General features: G+C 36.9%; 1 protein-coding gene across 5 annotated transcripts in view; it reads left to right on the top strand.

Moving 5' to 3' along the window:
• The window catches only part of NUP62CL (nucleoporin 62 C-terminal like), a 110513-nt gene extending 91084 nt beyond the window's left edge, over positions 1-19429 (top strand). For all 5 annotated transcript variants that reach the window (XM_059158190.1, XM_059158192.1, XM_059158191.1 and 2 more), the window contains one exon: positions 18525-19429. In XM_059158190.1, the coding sequence (XP_059014173.1) occupies positions 18525-18619 (95 nt within the window). In that variant the 3' untranslated portion in view covers positions 18620-19429. The remainder of the gene's footprint in view (positions 1-18524) is intronic.
• The last annotated feature ends 3960 nt before the right edge of the window (positions 19430-23389 follow it).

Raw genomic sequence — 23389 nt, 5'->3', positions numbered from 1 at the left:
TGCTCGGCGAGGAGCCTGCTTTCTCCTCTCTCTCTGCCTGCCTCTCCTCTCTCTGCCTGCCTCTGCCTACTTGTGATCTCTGCCTGTCAAATAAATAATAAAATAAAATCGTTTAAAAATAAAATAAAATAAAATCTGATTTACTGGTTAAGGTGGCTTCTTTTACCTCCTCTTTTTCTTAAATTCTTTGAGAAGTCTTGGTGACATTGGTTGATCAGTGAGGTCATCTGTTGTGCTCTGGAGTGTAGTGTTCCACTTCAGATACTTGAGAAGCAAATGCTCTTGATCTGCCAGAGATGTGGCTACTCACTCTAAGGGTCTCTTGAACTCAACAGAGACAGGTACTTGCTTCTTCCCATTGCAGTTAACTTAAAGGTATTTTATGTCTTTCCATTGTTTAATGAGCTGCCTCCTTGTCTCCACCACCCTTTACAGACAAGATAGATTTATTGTCACATTATTGTTCCCTGATCCTAAATAATCTCTTGTAGGTAAGATTAGGGTACGAAGGTTAAAAATGATGAAGTCTTCAGCTCCTGTTAGGAAATAGTGTGTGATGGTTAACATTCTCAGAGCTCCACTTCTATAATTCCTTTTCTATATGTAAATCCAGATGTGAAATACACTCAATGCATCTGCAAAATTAGATTTCTCACTAATCCTGTTTATGTACATTTTGTGCCCAAGTGAATTTCCTCAGCTGGAGAGCCTCCCCAGATGAATTATATGTAACATGATTTAAATCACTCTCAAATAGCTGGATTTATATTGTTTGTGAGATATACAGAATTTTCTCCAAAGCAATTTTCTTCCTTTTAGTGACTAAAAACTATAAATATGCTGGTGTCTTACTATAATGCTGTTTTGGGGGCCATGCTCTATGACCATCTCATAGATAAAATGGCCTGATAGTATTTCACTGATGAAATTTCTCCCTAGATGGGGTTCAGATAGGCCTGCCTTATTTTGAGCACTTCAGTGTTTGAAAGGACAACGAATAGCATTATTCTGTGGAGCCAGTTATTAGCTCAGCATAGTACTTTTTCTTTAAACCCCTCACAGCATTTGACAAACAGGCACACTGTAATAGAAAAAGCACTCATAGATGGGAGTCTGAAGATACGAATCCTGATATCATTTTTCATGAGCTTTGGCCTTTGGGAAGCTACTGAACCTTACCTTCTTGACTTTTTAATTCTATCCTGATGGATATTGTGGGACTCAAATAAGGTAATAGGTATAGCCATTTTGAAAACTGAAGTACAGTTTAATGGGAATGTGTTCTCTCAGATACAAGTTAAAACCGCATAGCTGTGACTCTTAAATACAAAACACCTGTTATGGGCTGAGGCACTGTTAATCAGTGTAGGAGGTATAAACATGAATGGTGCACTGCCTTGAACAGGTTCAAAGTGTGGGGGGTGGAGGCAGCAAAGAAAGAGAAACCTAATCTTTAGTTGATTTCCTGGAGGAAGTAGAATTGAAATGAGGCTTGAATAGTAAGTGATACTTCAATAGGATAACTGTCTGAGGACCACTTAGGATGTAATGTAATAATTCTACTACCTTGTTTCTGCCATGTCGTTTCCAAGAATTCAGGGTACCTTCACCATCTTTTCTTTTTATGCCTTTCCTTGAAATGTATATTTTATTAATTTTATGTGAGGGGTAGTGCTATACACAAGCAGAGTATCCACATCACCAACTTAATGTGTCAGTAGCAAGACTGGGACGAGCATTCCCATAGCACAGATGAGAGCTTTGTTCTCTAGAAGTACTCTTCTTCCCATCAGACCATAGTACTGAGAATTCAAGTATATTTATTCTGAGTGTTACTTCAATTTTAATAAGCTGGGAATCTTCTTAAAAGTAGCTAAGACAAATAGGAGGACAGTGTCTTCTCTCTCTCTCTTCTTTCCTTGCCCCCTTCCTATCTCGTTCTTCCCCTTTCTGAATCAAAAATAATCCTTAATTATATTCAGCTCCTGCAATTTCAAGGTTACTTTTAAACAGCATCCTAACTGAATACAAAAACCTTAATATATGGCTCTAGCTTAACAGGCATGCAGCAATGAGGAAACCTAGATCATAAAGCTAAAAAGATGGCCAACATATTAAATAGTGAGAACAGATTTGTTAAAACTATCACATCATGTAAACTGGGGGTCATATTATGTGCCTATTGAACAGGCACTTCTGGAAAAAGAGGTAGGGAATCCAAACCTTATTTGTGTGTGTTAGTCTTCATCCTTGAAATTTTTACACATTCTACAATTTGAGTTAATTGTACATTACAATGCTGAAGAAATAATACAGAGGTCTATTTCTTCATTACCTAGTTTCCCCCAGTGCTAATGTCTTATAAAACTATAGTACAGTAACACAACCAGGACATGGACATTGGCATAATCTGTCTTGTTCAGATTTTCCTGGTTTTATTTGTATTGCGTTTGTGTGTGTTTCCTTATACACAGTTTTATCACGTGTAGGTTTTTGTGTGCATTACCATAGTTGAAATACAGAACAGTTCCATTACCATAAGAATTCCTCCTATTTCCCTCTTATTGCCACACCCACCTTCCTTCCACATCTCTAACCCAGTTCCTAATTGCTAGAAACCACCAATCTATTCACCCATTTCTAAAATTTTATCATTTTAAGATACTATATAAATGGAATCGTACAGCATATAACCACATGGGGTTGGCTTTTTTTTTTTTTCTCAGTGTAGTTCCCCTGAAATCCATCTAAATTACATGTATCAATGGTTCGATCCTTTTAGTTGCTAGTCAGCTACTCCATAGCATGTATGCACCACAGGTTATTTTACACATTTACCAGTTGTAGGACATGTGGGATGTTTCTAGTTTTTGGCTACTCACTACTACTAAGCCGAAGGCAGACACTTAACCTACTGAGTCACCCAGATGCCCCTTGTTCGTTTGTTTTAATGTTTTGAGACTTTATTATATATTCTAGGGTATATGCTAGTCCTTTGTTGGCTCTGTGGTTTGAAGATATTTTCTCCTAGCCTGTCATTTTTCTATTCCTCTTTAGATTTTATTTATTTGACAGACAAAGATCACAAGTAGGCAGAGAGGCAGGCAGAGAGAGAGGAAGGGAAGCAAGCTCCCCACTGAGCGAAGAGCCCGATGTGGGGCTCAATCCCAGGACCCTGGGATCATGACCTGAGCTGAAGGCAGAGACTTTAACCCACTGAGCCACGCAGGTGCCCCTTGTCTATTCCTCTTAACAGAGCTGTTCATAGGATAAAAGTTTTTTAATTTTGAATTTCTCCATTTTTTTTAATGGATTATGCTTTTGGTGTCAAATCTACGAACTTTTTGCCTAGTACTCTATCCCAAAGATTTTCTCCTTTTTTTTGCAAGTTTTATTGTTCCACATTTTACATTTAAGGCTGTAATTCATTTTTGAGTTAGTTTTTCTTTAAGATGTGAGGATTAGATCAAGGTTCTTTCTTTCTTTCTTTCTTTCTTTCTTCCTTTTTTTTTTTTGCCTATGGGTAGCCAGTTGTTTCAACACCGGTTGTTGAAAAGACTGTCCTCCCTCAATTGAATTGCTTTTGCATCTTTTTCATATATTAGTTTGGCATATGGATTTCTGGGCTCTCTATCCATAGATCTATATGTGTTTCCCTCCTCTAATATCACACTGTGTTCACTATTGTAGCTGTATAGTAAGCCTTACTATATGGTAGAGGGATTCCTCTCACATTATTTTTTTTTCATCAAGATTATTTTGGCCATTTTAATTCCTTTGCCCTCTAATAAAAATTTTCTGGGATTTGATAGAAATTATATTAAACCTGTAGATCAGTTTAGGGGAGAATTGACATTTTTACTATGCTGAATCTTTCCATCCATGAGTGTGGCATAGCCCACCATTTATTTATTCGCCAGCATTTTGTAACTCCTAGCATCCACATTATATATGTTTTGGTTTTATTAGATTTATACTTAACTATTTTATTTTATTTGTAGTAATTACAAATTATATTGTGTTTTAAACTTTGATTTTCATATGTTCATTGCTAGTGCATAAAAATGCAATTTGTTTTTATTTATTTTTATTTAAATACAATAGCCAACATATTAACACTACATCATTAATTTTTGATGTAGTGTTCAGTGATTCTTTAGTTGTGTGTAATACCCAGTGCTCATCACATTATGTGCCCTCCTTAATGTTCATCACCCAATTACCCCCTTCCCCTACCCACCTCCCTTTCTACAACCCTCAGTTTGTTTCCTGGAGTCAAGAGTCTCTCATGGTTTGTTTCCCTCTCTGATTTCTTCCCATTCAGTTTTCCAGTTTTCCCTTCCTTCCCCTATGATCCTCTGTGTTATTTCTTATACTTCACATATGAGTGAAACCATATGATAATTGTCTTTCTCTGATTGACTTATTTCACTTAACATAATACCCTCCAGTTCATGGCTGAGGAATATATACGAACCAAATCTTTTTTTAATTTTTTAGACTTTATTTATTTATTTGATAGAGATTACAAGTAGGCAGAGAGGCAAGCAGAGGGGTGGATGGGAAGCAGGCTCCCTGCTGAGCAGAGAGCCTGAGGTGGGGCTCGATCCCAGGACCCTGGGATCATGACCTGAGCTGAAAGCAGAGGCTTTAACCCACTGAGTCACCCAGGCGCCCCTAGCCATTCATCTGTTGAAGGACATCTCGGCTCTTTCCACAGTTTGGCTATTGTGGACATTGCAGCTATGAACGTTGGTGTGCAGGTGCCCATTCTTTTCACTACATCTGTATCTTTGGGGTAATAACCCCAAAGTAGTGCAATTGCTGGGTCATGGGGTAGCTCTATTCTTAACTTCTTGAGGAACTTCCATACTGTTTTCCAGAGTGGCTGTACCAACTTGCATTCCCACCAACAGTGTGAGAAGGTTCCCCTTTCTCCACATATCCTCTCCAACGTTGTTGTTCCCTGTCTTATTAATTTTAGCCTTTCTTGTATGTATGCTTGCTGAACTTACTTCTTATATCTAGGAATTTTTGTTTTGTTTTGTTTATTCCTTGAGATTTTCTACATAGGTAGTTATATCATCTGCAGATAGGGGAAGTTTTATTTATTCCTTTCCAATCTGTATGCCATTTATCTCTTTTCCTCACTTTGCACTGGCTAGAACTTCCTGTACTATGTTGAATAAGAGTTATGAAAGCAGACATCTTTGTCATGTTCCTAAGTTTCTATGGAAAGCCTTCAGTCTTTCACTTTAAGTACAGTTAGCTGTAGACTTTTTGTAGATGTTCTTTATCAAGTTTAGGTAATTTCGTGCTCTTCCTGACTTGCTGAGGATTTTTATCATGGATGGATAGTGGATTTTGTCGAATGCTTTTTCTGCATCAATTGATATAATCGTGTGTTTTTTTTCTTCTTTAACTTGTTGATATGGTGGATTGCATTGATACATTTTTTAAATTTAAGTTTTGTCATCATATAATGCAACATTACTTTCTGGAGTAGAATTCAGTGATTCATCACTTACATACAACACCAGTGATCATTACAAGTGGCCTCTTTAATACCCACCACCCATCTAGCCCACCCCTCACCCACCTCCCTTCATCAATCTTCAGTTTGTTCCCTGCGTAAAGAGTCAGTTATGGCTTGTTTCCTTCTCTCCTAAGATTATCTTGGTTGAATTTGCGTAATTTATGGTTTTCTAGGAGTTGGTACAATTCTTTGTTGTTGAATTTATAAGCAAAGTTTTTCTTAGGATTTCCTTTTGATACTTTTAATGACCACAGGATTTGTGTGATCTGCCCTGTTTCATTCCTTATATTGGTGATTTGTGTTTTCTCTATTTTTATTTTTTTCTGTCTTGGTAGAGGTTAATCAATTTTTATTAATTTTTTCTGCAAAGAATCAGCTCTTGTTTCATTGATTTTTCTCTATACTGTTCCTGTTTTCAGTTTCATTAGTAACTAGTCTTTATTATTTCCTTCCTTTTGCTTGCTTCAGGTTTGTTTTGCTCATATTCTATTTTCTTAAGGTAGGAACTTAGATTATTGATTTGAGACCTCCCCTTATCTCTAATAGTGTTCTCTTTTAAGGCTCTTCTGAATATCAGCACTTCTTAAACCTCAGTTGTCATCTCTAACCATCAGTTTTACTTATGGTTCTTTTACTTTGCATTATAAAGCTCTATGTTAACAAACATCTGCACATAGATACCCCAAAGGCGCCTCAAATTAAACTTGTGTAAAGCTAAACTCATTATCTTCACTCTCTCCTGGGCCTCCCAGATCAGTAACTCCAACTCCTTCAACTTTTCTTTTTCTCAGCTAACAGTTGCTATTATTTGCTCAGGGACTTATGGTAGACTATTTCTATTTCTTTCAGTAAGTGATGATGATTATACTTCTTAATAGCTCCTGAATCTTCTTTTCAGTGGATTACTATCACTGCCTTATTTCAGGTCTTTTTCATCTACCACCTTGAAAGTAGAGGGTAAAGTGTTTTTTTTTTAAGATTTTATTTATTTATTTGATAGACAGAGATCACAAGTAGGCAGAGAGGCAGGCAGAGAGAGGGGTGAGCAGAGAGCCCAATGCGGGGCTCGATCCCAGGACCCTGAGATCAGGGCCTGAGCCGAAGGCAGAGGCTTTAACCCACTGAGGATAAAGTTTTTAAATAAGGTTTATGAAAAACATCAGCTTCTCTCTCCATACCCTGTTTTCCACCCCTAGAAACAATCATTTTCAATTATTTCAGCTGGTTTTTTTTTTAATATTTCTAGATCTCTAAATACCATGTATACTTTACTTTTTAGCTTTTCCATTTTAGGCCTTCTGTATTGGCTTCCCCAAATGGGAAGTAAGGATTTAACTCTTTTATACCACCCTCATTTTGTGTATATGTGTATGTGTGTGCAGTACAATATACCACCATACTGCCCCCCAGTATATGTACATATTACATTTATAGAAGCATATAAGTATATGCATGTAAGCACACTTTTCTGTCATCTTACCAATATAACCATATCATAAATTACACATAGAACAGTATTTATTGTTTTGAGTTAAGATTGCATAAATTTTATTTACAGCCAGGCCATATAGCATATTATATTGTCTTCTTTCCTTTTTTTAAGATTTATTTATTTATTTATTTGAGAGAGAGAGAGAGTGAGCAGGGGGAGGGGCAGAGAGAGAATCTCTAGCAGACTCCCCACTGAGCATGGAGTCCAATGTGGAGCTCCATCCCAGGACCCTGAGATCATGACCCAAGCTGAAATCAGGAGTCAGGCACTTAACCAACTGACCCACCCAGGCACCACTATCTTACTTCTTTACAAGTTTCTGTTTTCCTCTGAAGTTTATTTCATCATTTGCTAAATTTTCTATATACTTACCAGTAAGTAGTTCATTCTCTGATAGGTGCTTTTTCTTTAAACCCATCAATTTCACCTTCTTGGATTCCTTTCTCCCAGACCCTGTAATCCCTCTAATCCCGAATCCCTAATCTATTATCTCTTGGTTTACTACTCAGCTAGGTTCTTCCCTCTACAGCAATCTTGTATTCCATCTATTTCTTTCTTTCTTTCATGGCTCTTATATTTCCCTTTTTATGGTTTATTCCCTTGTTTTAGTATAACATGTATTTCATCAGCTTCCTGAGAGAAGGCATGGGAAGTAAGTATTTTGAGATATTACGTATCTGAGGTGTTTTTTTATTTCAAGTATAATTAACATACTGTGTTATAATAGTTCCAGGTGTACAATACAATGATTCCACAATTCTATACATTTTTTTTCTCACTGTAGCACATACCCTCCCAATTTCATACATTTCTAAGTGCTCAGTCAAGAGAAGTGATGCCTGGGGTGCCTGGGTAACTCACTTGTTTAAGCAACTGCCTTCAGCTCAGGTCATGATCCTGGGGTCCTGGGATTGAGACCTGCATTGGGTTCTCTGCTCAGCAAGGAGCCTGTTCCTCCTTCTCCCTCTGCTCTTGCCCCTGCTCATACTCTCTCTCTAATAAAATCTTTTAAAAAGAGGTAAGTATACTCTTAATCCCCTTTATCTATTTCACCTTGGCCCCCCAATCTACCTGCCTTCTGGCAACCACCTGTTTGTTCTCTGTAGTTGTCTTGTTTTTTGTTTGTCTCCTCTTTTTATTTGTTTGTTTTGTTTCTTAAATTCCACATATGAATTAAATTGTATGATATTTGCCTTCTCTGACTGATTTCACTTAGCATAATACCCTAGGACTATCTATGTTGTTGGAGATGGCAAGATTTCAGGGGATTTTTAGGGCTGAGTAATATTCCAGAGTATATATTCACCACATTTTTAAAAATCTGTTCATCTATCGATGGCCATTAGGGTTGCTTCCACATCTTGGCTACTGTGAATAATGCTACAGTAAACATAAAGGTGCCTGTGTCTTTTCAAATTACTTTTTTGGGGGCGCCTCAGTGGCTCAGTGGGTTAAAGTCTCTGCCTTCAGCTTAGGTCATAATCCCAGCGTCCTGGGATCGAGCCCCACACATCGTGCTCTCTGCTCAGCGGTGAGCCTGCTTCCTTCTCTCTCTCTGCCTGCCTCTCTGCCTACTTGTGATCTCTGTGTATCAAATAAATAAATAAAATCTTTAAAAAAAAACAAGTTACTTTTTTGGTTTTCTTTGGGGAAAGGTCTTTATTCTACCCTGACAACTGATAGTATCGGCTATCAAAGTCTAGCTTGGAGGGCGCCTGGGTGGCTCAGTGGGTTAAAGCCTCTGCCTTTGGCTTAGGTCATGATGCCGGAGTCCTGGGATCGAGCTCTGCATCATGCTCTCTGCTCAGTGTTGAGCCTGCTCCCCCATCTCTATCTCTGCCTTTCTCTCTGCCTACTTGTGATCTCTGTCTGTCAAATAAATAAATTAATTAATAAAATCTTTAAAAAAAGTCTAGCTTGGAAATAATTTTCTCTTAAGCATTTGAAAATGTTGTTGATTGTCTTCTAGATTTGAGGTCCATTCTGATTCCTAAACCTTTAATGTGACCCCTTCGTTTTCATGTTTTTTCCCCCTATGGAAGTTTTCAAGATCTTCCCCACAATACTGAAATTTCAGATGTGCCTCCATGTAGGTTTAATTCATCCACTGAGATGGTATTCAGTGAGCTTTTCCAATTAAGAAAGTGATTTATGTCAGTTTGGGGGAATTTTCTGGAATTAGGTTTCTGCTGTATTTTTGTTAAATTTTCTCAGATAAGTACTCAGCTTTTTATTCCAGTCTTTCTACTGATCTTTGCTTCCTGTAAACCTTTTTAGTTCGCAAGAGCTTGTAGTACTGTTTTATGGTGTGTGTGTGTGTGTGTGTGTGTGTGTGTGTGTGTGTGTGTTTTAAATAGCATCCAGTTCTTATTTCATGGATTCAGTGTCTTCTCTCTGATGATATTACTGATTTTTAAAAATGTTTTATTCTTCCTGGGGCACCTGCATGGCTCAGTTGCTGAAGTGTCTGCCTTTGGCTTGGGTCATAGTCTCAGGGTCCTGGAATTGAGCCAATGTTAGGCTCCCTGCTCAGTGGGGGGTCACCTTCTCCCTCTCTCTGCCCCTCCCCCCGTTCATGCTCTCACTTTGTCTCAAATAAAAAAATCGTAAACAAATATTTTAGTTTTCCTGGATTCTGTCTTCCAGCTTTCTTTATCTTTGCTTTGTTTTAGTCTTTTGGTCTTTCTATTTATTTATTTATTTATGGAGGAGAGAGAGAGAGAGAGAAGTCAGAGGAGGGAGGGAGAGAAAGAGAGAGCATTCCAAGCAGACTACGTGCTGAACACAGAGCCCAACATGGGGCTAAGTCCCACAACCCTGAGATCATGACCTGAACTTAAACCAAGAGTCAGACATTTAACCTATTGAGCCACCAAGGTGTCCCTGGTCTGTCTTATATTAAAGAGATTCCTCAACATTCTGGTGATTCTTGGTTTTCTATTTATATTCAAGAATGAGACATTAAACTGTAGATGGATCTTGCTAATTTACTATAGGATAATTTGGCAAGACCTTTTTACTGGAGGATCTCCAGCCATTACTTTTAGAATTTTTAGGATTCTTCTCTTCAGTTGGTCATTTCTCCAAAGAAGAATCTTTCAGCTTTTGGCTAGAGACTAATAAACCTAGTGGTATGCCAGTGTTCTTGGGGCTGTTAAAAAAAGGATTGGAGCTCAGTGCTTAGGTTGTAGACTTTTACTTTATCCCTTGCAAACTTTCACTTATATTTTTGGTACAGATACCTTGTCCTCAGCTCTCCCTGGTGACTCTGAGCCACAACCACCTGGTTTACCCTTTCTAAACAATAAGTCCTCTGCTAGGCTTGGGTAGGGAGAATTACCTAGATGAGGCGGAATGGAGAGATCTGCCTCTTACTGACTGCTTACAGTCCCACTTTAACCACTTCTTTGAATTACCTAATTCTGCTAATTCCAAATCCTTTTAGCATTCTACCACCACAGTCATCATTCCTTTCTACAATTTATAAGTGAAAATATTTCCATTGTTCAGTTGCATTCTTCTGGTTACCAGTGAAGATGAGCATTTTTAAATATTTATAAACAGTCTGTATTTCCTTTTTTAAGCTGCTTATTTGTATCTTTTGACCATTTTTTCAAGATGTTTTTTCCTCCAACTGCCCCAATTGTTTTTCTAAAAGGAAAATAAGAGTTGTACTATAGCAGTGTTTATGAAAGTACATTGTTTCCTTTAGCCATGAATTTAGTATTATCTAATAATTTTTATATGTGGGGGCCCCTGGGTGGCTCAGTGGGTTAAGCCTCTGCCTTCAGCTCAGGTCATGATCTCAGGGTCCTGGGATCGAGCCCCTCATTGTGCTCTCTGTTCAGCAGGGAGCCCGCTTCCCTTCCTCTGTCTCTGCCTGCATCTCTGCCTACTTATGATCTCTCTCTGTCAAATAAGTAAATTAAATTTTTAAAAATTTTAAAAAAATTTATATGTGTAACTTAAAATAATTATAGTAGAGCACTGTTAGGGTTTAATGAGCAACTCACTTATTTTCATAACTTTATATGAATGTCTTTTAATCTTTACCTAAAATATTTGCAAATAGGTTTAGATGAAGAAAACATCTGTCCCATACACAGAATAGGACTGGCTAGAAGCAATTTTACCAGAATCTTCTTGGGAGGTGCAAGTGATTTTTAGGAAATGTTTTAAACACACTAATCTATCATCTTAAACAATGGCTGTTTAAAACTCAGAGTTGTGCAAACATTAGACAGTCCATTAGAAAACATTTCTATTACCCTAAAAAATTCCCTCTTGCTTGTTAGAAATTGATCCCTGATCCTGCCAATAGTCTACTTTTTCTGTCTTTAGAGATTTGTACTTTCAGGAGAGTTTATATAAATGGAGTCATATTATATGTGGCCTTTGCTGTCTGGCAAAATGGTCTGAGAGATCATCTATGTTGGAATACATATCAGTACTTCATTCCATTTATTGCTGTGTATCATTCCAGTGTGTGGACATTCACATTTTGCTTATCTGCTCATCAACTGATTGATATTTGTGTTTTATTTTCCAAATACAGTTTTCCTTTAAAGTTAGATCCATAATGCACCTTGAGTTTTTTTAAATTTATATTTTATTTATTTTCAGCATAACAGTATTTATTATTTTTGCACCACACCCAGTGCTCCATGCAATCTGTGCCCTCTCTAATACCCCTCACCTGGTTCCCCCAACCTCCCACCTCCCCCGCCACTTCAAACCCCTCAGATTGTTTTTCAGAGTCCATAGTCTTTCATGGTTCACCTCCCCTTCCAATTTCCCCCAACTCCCTTCTCCTCTCTAACTCCCCATGTCCTCTATGCTATTTGTTATGCTCCACAAATAAGTGAAACCATATGATAATCGACTCTCTCTGCTTGACTTATTTCACTCAGCATAATCTCTTCCAGTCCCGTCCATGTTGCTACAAAAGTTGGGTATTCATCCTTTCTGATGGAGGCATAATACACCATAGTGTATATGGACCACCTCTTCCTTATGCATTCGTCCGCTGAAGGGCATCTTGGTTCTTTCCACAGTTTGGCGACCATGGGCCATTGCTGCTATAAACATTGGGGTACAGATGGCCCTTCTTTTCACGACATCTGTATCTTTGGGGTAAATGCCCAGTAGTGCAATTGCAGGGTCATAGGGAAGTTCTATTTTTAATTTCTTGAGGAATCTCCACACTGTTCTCCAAAGAGGCTGCACCAACTTGCATTCCCAACAGTGGAAGAGGGTTCCCCTTTCTCCACATCCCTCCAACACATGTTGTTTTTTGTCTTGCTAATTTTGGCCATTCTAACTGGTGTAAGGTGATATCTCAATGTGGTTTTCATTTAAATCTCCCTGAGGGCTAGTGATGATGAACATTTTTTCATGTGTCTGATAGCCATTTGTATGTCTTCATTGGAGAAGTGTCTATTCATATCTTCTGACCGTGTTTTGATATGATTATCTGTTTTGTGTGTGTTGAGTTTGAGGAGTTCATTATAGATCCTGGATATCAACCTTTTGTCTGTACTGTCATTTGCAAATATCTTCTCCCATTCCATGGGTTGCCTTTTTGTTTTCTTGACTGTTTCCTTTGCTGTGCAGAAGCTTTTGATTTTGATGAAGTCCCAAAAGTTTATTTTTGCTTTTGTTTCCTTTGCCTTTGGAGACATATCTTGAAAGAAGTTGCTGTGGCTGATATCGAAGAGATTACTGCCTACTTTCTCCTCTAGGATTCTGATGGATTCCTGTCTCATATTGAGGTCTTTTACCCATTTCGAGTTTATCTTTGTGTACGGTGTAAGAGCATGGTCGAGTTTCATTCTTCTACATATAGCTGCCCAGTTTTCCCAGCACCATTTATTGAAGAGACTGTCTTTTTTCCACTGTATATTTTTTCCTGTTTTGTCGAAGATTATTTGACCATAGAGTTGAGGGTCCATATCTGGGATCTCTACTCTGTTCCACTGGTCTGTGTGTCTGTTTTTATGCCAGTACCATGCTGTCTCGATGATCACAGCTTTGTAGTAGAGCTTGAAATCAGGTAACGTGATACCCCCAGTTTTATTTTTGTTTTTCAACATTTCCTTAGCGATTCGGGGTCTCTTCTGATTCCATACAAATTTTTGGATTATTTGCTCCAGCTCTTTGAAAAATACCGGTGGAATTTTTATTGGAATGGCATTAAAAGTATAGATTGCTCTAGGCAGTATAGACATTTTAACAATGTTTATTCTTCCAATCCAAGAGCATGGAATGGTCTCCCATCTTTTTGTGTCTTCTTCAATTTCTTTCATGAGTGTTCTGTAGTTCCTCAAGTACAGATCCTTTACCTCTTTGGTTAGGTTTATTCCCAGGTATGTTATGGTTCTTGGTGCTATAGTAAATGGAATCAATTCTCTTATTTCTCTTTCTGTATTTTCATTGTTAGTGTATAAGAAAGCCACTGATTTCTGTACATTGACTTTGTATCCTGCCACGTTGCTGAATTGCTGTATGAGTTTTAGTAGTTTGGGGGTGGAGTCTTTTGGGTTTTCCATATAAAGAATCATGTCATCTGTGAAGAGAGAGAGTTTGACTTCTTCATTGCCAATTTGGATACCTTTTATTTATTTTTGTTGTCTGATTTGCTGTTGCTAGGACTTCTAATACTATGTTGAACAAGAGTGGTGAGAGTGGGCATCCTTTTCATGTTCCTGATCTCAACGGGAAGGCTGCAAGCTTTTTCCCATTGAGGATGATATTTGCTGTGGGTCTTTCATAGATAGATTTGATGAAGTTCAGGAATGTTCCCTCTATCCCTATACTTTGAAGAGTTTTAATCAGGAATGGATGCTGGATTTTGTTAAATGCTTTTTCTGCATCCATTGAGAGGACCATGTGGTTCTTCTCTCTTTTCTTATTAATTTGTTGTATCACATTGATTGATTTGCGAATGTTGAACCATCCTTGTAGCCCAGGAATGAATCCCACCTGGTCATGGTGGATAATCCTTTTAATGTGCTGTTGGATCCTGTTTGCTAGGATCTTGTTGAGAATCTTAGCATCCATATTCATCAGTGATATTGGTCTGAAATTCTCCTTTTTGGTAGGGTCTTTGCCTGGTTTGGGGATCAGGGTAATGCTGGATTCATAGAAAGAATCTGGAAGTTTTCCTTCAGCTTCAATTTTTGAAATAGCTTCAGGAGAATAGGTGTTATTTCTTCTTTGAAAGTTTGGTAGAATTCCCCAGGCAATCCGTCAGGTCCTGGGCTCTTGTATTTTGGGAGGTTTTTGATCACTTCTTCAATCTCGTTACTAGATATCAGTCTATTCAGGTTGTCAGTTTCTTCCTGGTTCAATTTTGGGATTTTATAGTTTACTAGGAATGCATCCATTTCATCTAGGTTGCTTAGCTTATTGGCATATAACTTTTGATAATGACTTCTCTTGGTTGTTTCTACTTCCTTGGTGTTAGTTGTGATCTCTCCCTTTTCATTCATAATTTTATTAATTTGGGCTTTATCTCTTTTCTTTTGGATTAGTGTGGCCAATGGTTTATCGATCTTACTGATTCTTTCAAAAAACCAGCTTCTAGTTTCACTGATACATTCTACTGTATCTCTGGTTTCTACCTCATTGATCTCAGCTCTAATCTTGATTTCCCTTCTTATATGTGGAGTTGGTTTGATTTGATGTTGATTCTCCAGTTCTTTAAGGTATAGAGATAGCAGCTGTGTTCTGGATTTTTCAGTATTTTTGAGGGAGGTTTGGATGGCTATGTATTTCCCCCTTAGGACTGCCTTTGCTGTATCCCATAGGTTTTGGACCGAAGTGTCTTCATTCTCATTGGTTTCCATGAATTGTTTCAGGTCTTCTTTGATCTCCTGGTTGATCCAAGCATTCTTAAGCAAGGTGGTCTTTAGCTTCCAGGTGTTTGAGTTCCTTCAGAACTTTTCCTTGTGATTGAGCTCCAGTTTCAAAGCACTGTGATCTGACAATATGCAGGGAATAATCTCAGTCTTTTGATATCGGTTGAGTCCTGATTTGTGACCCAGTATGTGGTCTATTCTTGATAAGGTTCCATGTGCACTTGAGAAGAATGAGTATTCTGTTGTTTTAGGATGGAATGTTCTGTATATATCTATGAGGTCCATCTGGTCCAATGTGTCATTCAATGCTCTTGTTTCTTTATTGATTTTCTGCTTCGATGATCTGTCTATTTCTGAGAGAGGTGTGTTAAGATCTCCTACTATTAATGTATTCATATCAATATGACTCTTTATCTTGATTAACAGTTTTCTTATGTAATTGGCTGCTCCCATATTGGGGACATAGATATTTACAATTGTTAGATCATCTTGGTGGATAGTCCCTTTAAGAATTATGTCCTGTCCTTCTGTATCTCACTACAGTCTTTAGTTTAAAATCTAATTTATCTGATATGAGAATCACTACCCCAGCCTTCTTTTTAGGCCCATTGGCATGAAAGATGCTTCTCCATCCCTTCACTTTCAGGCTGGGTGTATCTTTTTTTTTTTTTTTTTTTTTTTTTTTTTTTAGTCTGGGTGTATCTTTAGGTTCAAAATGGGTCTCTTGTAGACAATATATGGATGGGTCCTGTCATTTAATCCAATCTGCAACCCTGTGCCATTTTATGGGCGCATTTAGGCCATTCACATTGAGAGTGATTATTGATAGATACGTTTTTATTGACATCGTGTTACCTTTGAAGTCTTTCTTTCTGTAGATTGTCTCTATATTTCTGTTCAATGCTATTCTGAGGATTTTTCCTCTTTTATAGAACCCCCCTTAATATTTCCTGCAGTGTCGGCTTGGTGGTTGCATAGTCTTTTAAGCCTTGCCGGTCTTGGAAACTCTTTATCTCTTCATCCATTTTGAATGTCAGTCTTGCTGGATAAAGTATTCTTGGCTGCATGTTCTTCTCAGTAGTGCCCTGAATATATCTTGCCAGCCCTTTCTGAATTGCCAGGTCTCTGTGGACAGGTCTGCCGTTATTCTGATGGGTTTTCCTTTTTAAGTAAGGAGCCTCTTTGTCCTAGTGGCTTTCAAGAGATTATACCTACAATTATGATTCCTCAATTTGACTATCAGGTGCCTTGATGTTTTTCTGGAATCTATAATCTTGGGTGGAGACCGTTCGGCCTCTAGTTCATGAACCCTGGTTCCATTCGCGAGATTGGGAAAATTTTCATGAAGAACTTGTTCCACTGTATCTTCTAGACTTCTTTCTTTCTCCTCCCCTTCAGGGATTCCAATAATTCTGACGTTGGAATGTTTCATGGCATTATTTATTTCCCTGATTCTGTTTGCATGGTTTCTAAACTGTTTGTTCCAGGCTTCCTCTTGATCCTTTCTGTTTGTCCTCCAGATCACTAATTCTATCTTCTGTCTCAGTTACCCTAGCTTTGAGATAATTTAAATTAGATTGGAACTCTTTGAGACATTGTGAACCTCAGCCCTGGTAGCTTTTAGCTCTGCCCTAACATTGTGAACATCCTGTCTGGTCGCTTTCAGCTCGGCCCACCTTGAGTTGTTTTTTGTGCATAGTTAAGAAGTAAGGATTCAAATTCATTTTCATGTAGGTAACCAGTTGTCTCTGCACTATTTGTTGAAAAATACTATGTTTTCCCCCACTGAATTGTCTTATCACCTTCATCAAAAATGAATTGACCATAAATATAGAGTTTTATTTTTGGACTTTCTGTTCCATTGATCTCTATGGCAATCCTATGTTAGTATTACACCATCTTGATTAATGTGGCTTTGTAGTAAGTTTTAAAATTGTGTAGTGTAATTCTTGCAATTTATTATTCTTTTTCAAGATTGCTTTGCTATTCTGGGTCCGTTCCATGTAAATTTTAAAGCTTTTCTATTTCTATAAAAATAGCTTGCTGGAATTTTCATAGGGGTTACAGTGAATTTGTAGATCAGCCTGTGAGGGATTGCCGTCTTACCACTATGGAGTCTTTCAATCCATGAACATGGGATTCCTCTTCATTTCTTTAGATCTTAATTTCTCTTAGCAATGTTCTGTATGTTTTGGTGTACAGGTCTTATACTCCATTTGGTAGGTTTATTTCTAAGTGTTTTAATTCTTTTTGATGCAGTTGTGAATGGAATTGTTTTCTTAATTTCATTTTCATATTGCTCAATACAGTTCATTTTAATCTCAAAATTTATATGGTGTATTTCCCCCAATTATTGACTAGTCCTGGCATTTATCTTCTAGTATGGTATATAATTTCATAGACCTACAGGAACCAGTCCCTAATACATATCTTCAGAACTGAACTCTGGGCAGTTAAATTTTAGGAGCAATTTTTGCCCTCAAATAATGAAACTCCTAAAAAATGTAAAGTATGTTAATATAGAAATAGTCCTGAGAATTTAATTTGAAGACATGACAAAATATTTATAGAAAGCTCTCTTAATAATGCTGGCTTGTGTTGCTCAACATTTCATTGATTTAAAAAAAATTGTATAAATGTATTCCTTAATACATTATCAATCAGCAAATTAAGTAGATTTTGCTTATGTTGACAATTCTGGCCTCAAGTTAATGGTTTGTTATAGTGCTCATTGTGCCTCTGTCACACTGAAAAATGTAATTTAGTGGTTAAAAAAAATTGCACCCTGCAGTTATTAGAAAAAAAAGGAGATGTATTTTGGCAGGCTCAATGTACACTGTTTTTCTAGCCTTTCAGTATATAACCATTAGTTCTTAAGGTATAATCTTGCAAAATGTCTGTATGTCATAAGATAGAATGACGTATTCTTATACTTTAAAACTGAATAACATTGGGGCTTTTCCAATTGGCTGAAGAAAACTGAAGTATGTTGTTTCGAATTTTTCGTGTTTCTCTTGTGAAGTTTTTTTTTTAATCGTTGGCACCAGCTATTGCTTATTGGCTAGTAAGCATTAATGAACACTAAAACAAATGACCAACTGCACATTAATAGAAAAATCTAGATTATCATGCTTACTTTGACAGCTTATTTTTACTATAGAATATTGCTGTTTTATATGGTAAAATTAATGGTGTTTTGTGTTGCTCTGCTCCCAAGCAAATTGAGGACCACCAAGTTAAATAAACCATTAGAAAGGAACAGAAATGTGAATATACTATGTGTACTAATTTGCTTATAGACAGCAAAAACCTGTACCAGAATCTATAACCTCAATTTAATGACTACCTTGTATAGCACTTTTAAGCTGTAATGAGTAAAAAGCAGTTTTCACTTCTCTTCAACAAAACATAAATGTCAAGTAGACAGTTATTTACCAGAAAATTAGAGCAAATCAAGAATGGTCTTGTCCACTCTTTTCAGTTTCTAAACAGATTATTTTTTCCTGTATATTCTAATAGTTAAAGCTATTAAATAAAACTGATGTTTTATAAGTCATATTGAAGTGAGAATGTAAGCTATTCTGTTCCTTGGACATTTTGACCTCAAATTAATGATGCATGACTTTTCCTCCTGTAGGCATGCTGCAGAAGAAGGTAGAAGAGGTAACACGGATTTTTGAGGATCATCGTCATGCAGAGCAAGAACACAATATCAGAATTGCTTTTGATTGAACGACCACATATTCTGCATGCTGTTTTGGGATTATACTTTATCTACAAGTTTTTATGATGTGAAATAGAGTAGTATTCACAAGTAACTACTTAGTCTTTGGTTACAATGCAGTTTTCTTGTGGTTGGTTTGATTTTTTTTTTTCAATTAAATATTGTGCTGTTGAGAATTATACTGTAGTTTGGCTTTTAGTAGTAGCAAACTATGACTGTATTAGCCCTCTTGGCTCTAGGCAGTAACCTATTACATGTTGACTCCGTGTGTGTAATTTGTATCTTAAACTCTCCTAGATCCCATATTCTACCAGCAGCACACATTGTCCTTCTTCCTCTAACCAGATCATCGAGAGATGTTTGCCAAGAAATAGATTCCAGCTAGTCTTTACTGGGTGTCTGCTTTCAACATGTAGTGCTAGGTACCGTAGTCTTTTTCCTCAAAGGAACTTACTGTCTAGTTTGAGATATAATTAATGCCTGTCTGTATGAAAACAGTATAGATAATACAAAGAAGTGTGTTATAAAGTATAGAAAGTGTGAGAAATTTGGAGAAGAAGAAATATTAGAGTATATTTAGTTCTTGAATTAGGTTATGTTTAAAAGCATAAGGTTCAGGCAATTCATATATTTTTGATGTACGGATAGTCTGGTATTTTATTTGGTTTTAGCATATAGTTGCTGGCTTTGGGACATTTGTTTTTCAAGAAAAAACCTTGTTCTTAGCTTGGGAACAGTCTGATCTCTTGTGTTACATGTTTTACCTGTCATAAATAAAGGTGATATTCTAAAAAATAAACGTATAACGTGAAAGCAAACTTACTTAAAAGTTCTTGAGTGACTAGAGCTTAGTTGACTATAATTACTGAACTAAATTTCTCTAATACTGACTGTACATGTGCAGGGGGGTCCTGCACATATTACAGGAAGAAAATATCTTTGAAATGAGTACTAGTTATTTTCACCACCTTATAAGTAAACTAAATATCAACTTATATGACCTTTTCATTCCTACCCAAACTTCTCAAAGTAGCAGCTTATCAGGTAAGCTTTTGTTACCACTCAAAACTTTAGAATATGAAAATAATCCAGAGACAATTTAATTTTGTGGATGATTTCTGTAGGCATAGAGCTTTGGCTATAATTTTGAGTAATCTCCAGTTTTTGAGCCTAGTGTTATTTCTGTTATACTGTAGATAAGAGATTTTCCTTATTGTTTTTGGAGATTTAACTCTTATAAAGTAGTTGGTGTATGAATTAAGTTCTAAGCTCAGTAAAAGGTACATAGTATATTAGTGGAAACACCGGATTTAGTCTTGTCCCTACTTAATTAACTGGACAAATAATTTCATTTTGGGTATCATCTTTCATCTCTACCATGAAAGCATTTAATCATATGAATAAGGTCTTTCCAAGTAAAAGAAATGATTTTTCATTTCTCTGAAGCTTTGTGATTCCTTTATGTCCTTTCACAAATGATACATGCTTATTCTAAAGTTCCTCAGTGAAATGAGGGGCTCGTGTATTCCTGCTGGATTTGTACTGGGAGTTCTAGGGTTTTTTTTTTATTCCCCAAGAGCTGGAAAAACGATGGGTAGTGAGGGCTTCCAGATCAATGCAGTTAACAATATAAGATTTACTGGCAGAATCTCCATGTACTGGAATCTGGAGTCTTGGATTAATTCATCTCTAAGGTTCCTTTTGACTTGGATTCTAACGTGTGTCTAGAGAACATGACATTGTTGAACAAATATTAATTAAAAGATCGCAAATAACCCATTTTAAGGCAACATTTTTGTTAGGTACTAGAGTCTTGAGCCTCTTCTAACCATATTCAAGACCAGCTAGGATTTAGCTGAAGGAAAATTTCTTAAATTTGTCATGTTATTAAATTAGCCTTTTCTTTGTCCTTTGAAAAAGATGCTGTATTTATTTTCTCTAAAACAGCATTTATGCTATCTTATTTGGGGTATTTGAAAGACATGCACAGTTGATTTCTCTTAATATTGGATGAGTGATGCTAGCCCTCTTCTAGAGAAGAGTTTTGATTTTAGCATCTTCTTCCACATCTGGAAATTATCATTGTTTCATAATGTACTCATCAGAAATGTGCTGCAAACAAAGCATCTGAAAAGGACAAACACTGAAAATATATCTGTGTTAAGGAAGAACTTCTGGCTTAATTAAACGAACCTTATTAAATTGTCAGAAAGACAAATAAGGCATATTTTTCAGTTTGTCATAAATTCTTCTGAGATGAAATTGTGAAATTACCTCATGGTAAGATGTCTGTGTCCATGAATAACATCTACAACTCTCAAAGCTTTTTGTGAACTGTCTCAAAGCTTTTATACACTGTCTCCCTTTAAAAGCAGGGAAAGGCATGCCGTGGGAAAAGAAATAGCTATTATTCCACAGTTAATACGTTTGACAGAACTAGAAATAGCCTGTTTTTCCTTCTAGTGCAATTTTCTGAATGTTTGTCCCTTGCTACCAACCCCTGGGACTAGCTACAGTTATACACAGGTACAGAGAGTACTTCCTCGTGACCTTGCTTTCAAGTTGCAGTTCCACTCTACATGTCTTTTTAGCCATTTATCCTCTACTCATCCCTCCTAGATGGATTCCTAATGAAGTGTGTATCTCTTCTGTGCCGATAGGATGTATGTCTTATTCGAAGTCGTACACATGTCTGGTATAGTATTTGTTCCACCCTTTGCCACTTTCCCAGGGGACAAATACACCAGCAGCTTTGGCAGATTTTCCCATCTACTTATGGATTGATGTGTCCATTGAACAGTTTGGTTGAGCAGCGGAATTCAGCCTCACCATCATACAGGATTTACCTGGTACAGGCTTTGGTATGACCCACACTTTGTGCACGCTTACATTCTTTCTGTGCTCTCTGCCAGAGCCACAAAATAGTACATGTTATACCAGCATTCATTCATCCGTGTCCTTCAAGAACATACATATAACAGGTTTTGGATAGCTCAGATACTTTCTGTGACCTTTTCAATCTGTAAGAAGTTCTTAGGAAGTACAGTGTCTTCTAGGAGCTGCTCTTTGTCTTATCCTCTAACTTGAGCATGGGAGTACAGAAAGTTTGAAGAAGTTCTACCAGATGACAGAATATTTGCTCATAGATGACCACCTATCAAGTGAATTTAAAACCATACTTTTATGTAACACTTTATGGTCACCCTATTCAGAGGTACTCTCCCAATTTTACAGATGAGGAAGCTGTCCTAGACCAGTTAAAGAAACTTCCTGACAATCACATAGTCTTATAACTTGCAAAGCAAAAGATCAAGTCCAAACTGCCTACTATGTTCTCTCTAACTATGGGAACTGAGAAATCCAAACAGTGTGCTCCCCAAACACATGATCTTTTTCTTTTTTTATTCTTTGTGGTATAAGAAGGGTCCCTTTAATTAAAAAAGAATGTTGACTAGGTAATAAATATTCAAAAATCAAAGGTATAAAAAGTGAAGTTTTTCCCCACCCTTTTTGCTAATCATCCAGCTCCCCTACCTGGAAGCATTCATTTATCACTGGTCTCTATGTTTTCCCAGAGGAATTTGATGCATACACAAGCATACATACATATAATCCCCCTCCTTTCTTTTTACACAAATGGAAGCATACTATTGATACTGTTCTGCACCTGGCTATTTCACTAAACATAATTTAGATTGTTCAGTAGCAGCCCACAGTAAACTCTGTCATCTTTAGGACTGCTGCACAGTTTTACATTGAATGGATTTATTACATTTGTGGGTATTTTATGTTTGCAAAATTTGGTTATAAACAATGTTGCACTGAATAACTTTACATGTAAAATACATATAAACTTGTATATGTGTATGAAATATATACACATAAAATACATATGTACATATATACATATTACACACACACACACACACACACTTGACATATAGTATTGAGGATCCTATTCAGAGAGGTTGAATTTCTGTTCTGAAGGAAATGGGGATTTATGGTTTCAACTGTATCCTCACATTACCTTCCATAGAGGTTGTACCAATTTATGTTCCTACCAGCAGTGTGTAATGAGAGTGCTTATTTTCCCACAGTCTCAACAAAAGTAATGCACCCTCAAACTTCTGGATCTTTATTAATCTTGTAGGTGAAAATGTTATTTTAGTGTACTTTTAATAAACTATTTTTAGAACAGTTTTAGATATATAGAAAAGTTGTATAGTACAGGGTTGTGTATACCTCTACTCATTTAACCTCTAGTGTTAACATCTTTATAATTCTGGTATATTTGTCACATCTAATGAATGTTATAAACTAAAGTGCATAGTTTATTCATGTTTTTTTAGTTATTACCTATGGCCCCTTTTCTGTTCCAGAGTCCCATGCAGGATATCACATTACATTTAGTCTTTATGTCTCGTTTGGTTCCTTTCGCTGACACGTTCTCAGACTTCCCACGTTTTTGATAACCTGCACAGTTTTGAGGAGTACAGGTCATATATTTTATAGTCCTTGTACTTCGAAATTTCCATCGCACTTATTAAGTGAGATTAAACTTCTTTTCATATACTTAGGGATGTTTGTATTTCCATTTCTGGGAGCTCAGAGGTCACGGTCTTAACCACTATGCTATACCTCTCTCTTGATTCAACCTAATCTTCAACTAAACATTCATAAGGACTTCTGATTCTCAGGGTAGGAAGTACAACATCTCCTAAGCTTCTGTTACAGTTAGTGCAGGTGATCTGGTCAAACTTGTGTCTGATCACGGACTA

This window comes from Mustela lutreola, chromosome X (genome assembly GCF_030435805.1).
Source record: "Mustela lutreola isolate mMusLut2 chromosome X, mMusLut2.pri, whole genome shotgun sequence".
In the NCBI taxonomy this organism is placed as follows: domain Eukaryota; kingdom Metazoa; phylum Chordata; class Mammalia; order Carnivora; family Mustelidae; genus Mustela; species Mustela lutreola.
This window is presented reverse-complemented; position numbering and strand designations above follow the sequence as displayed.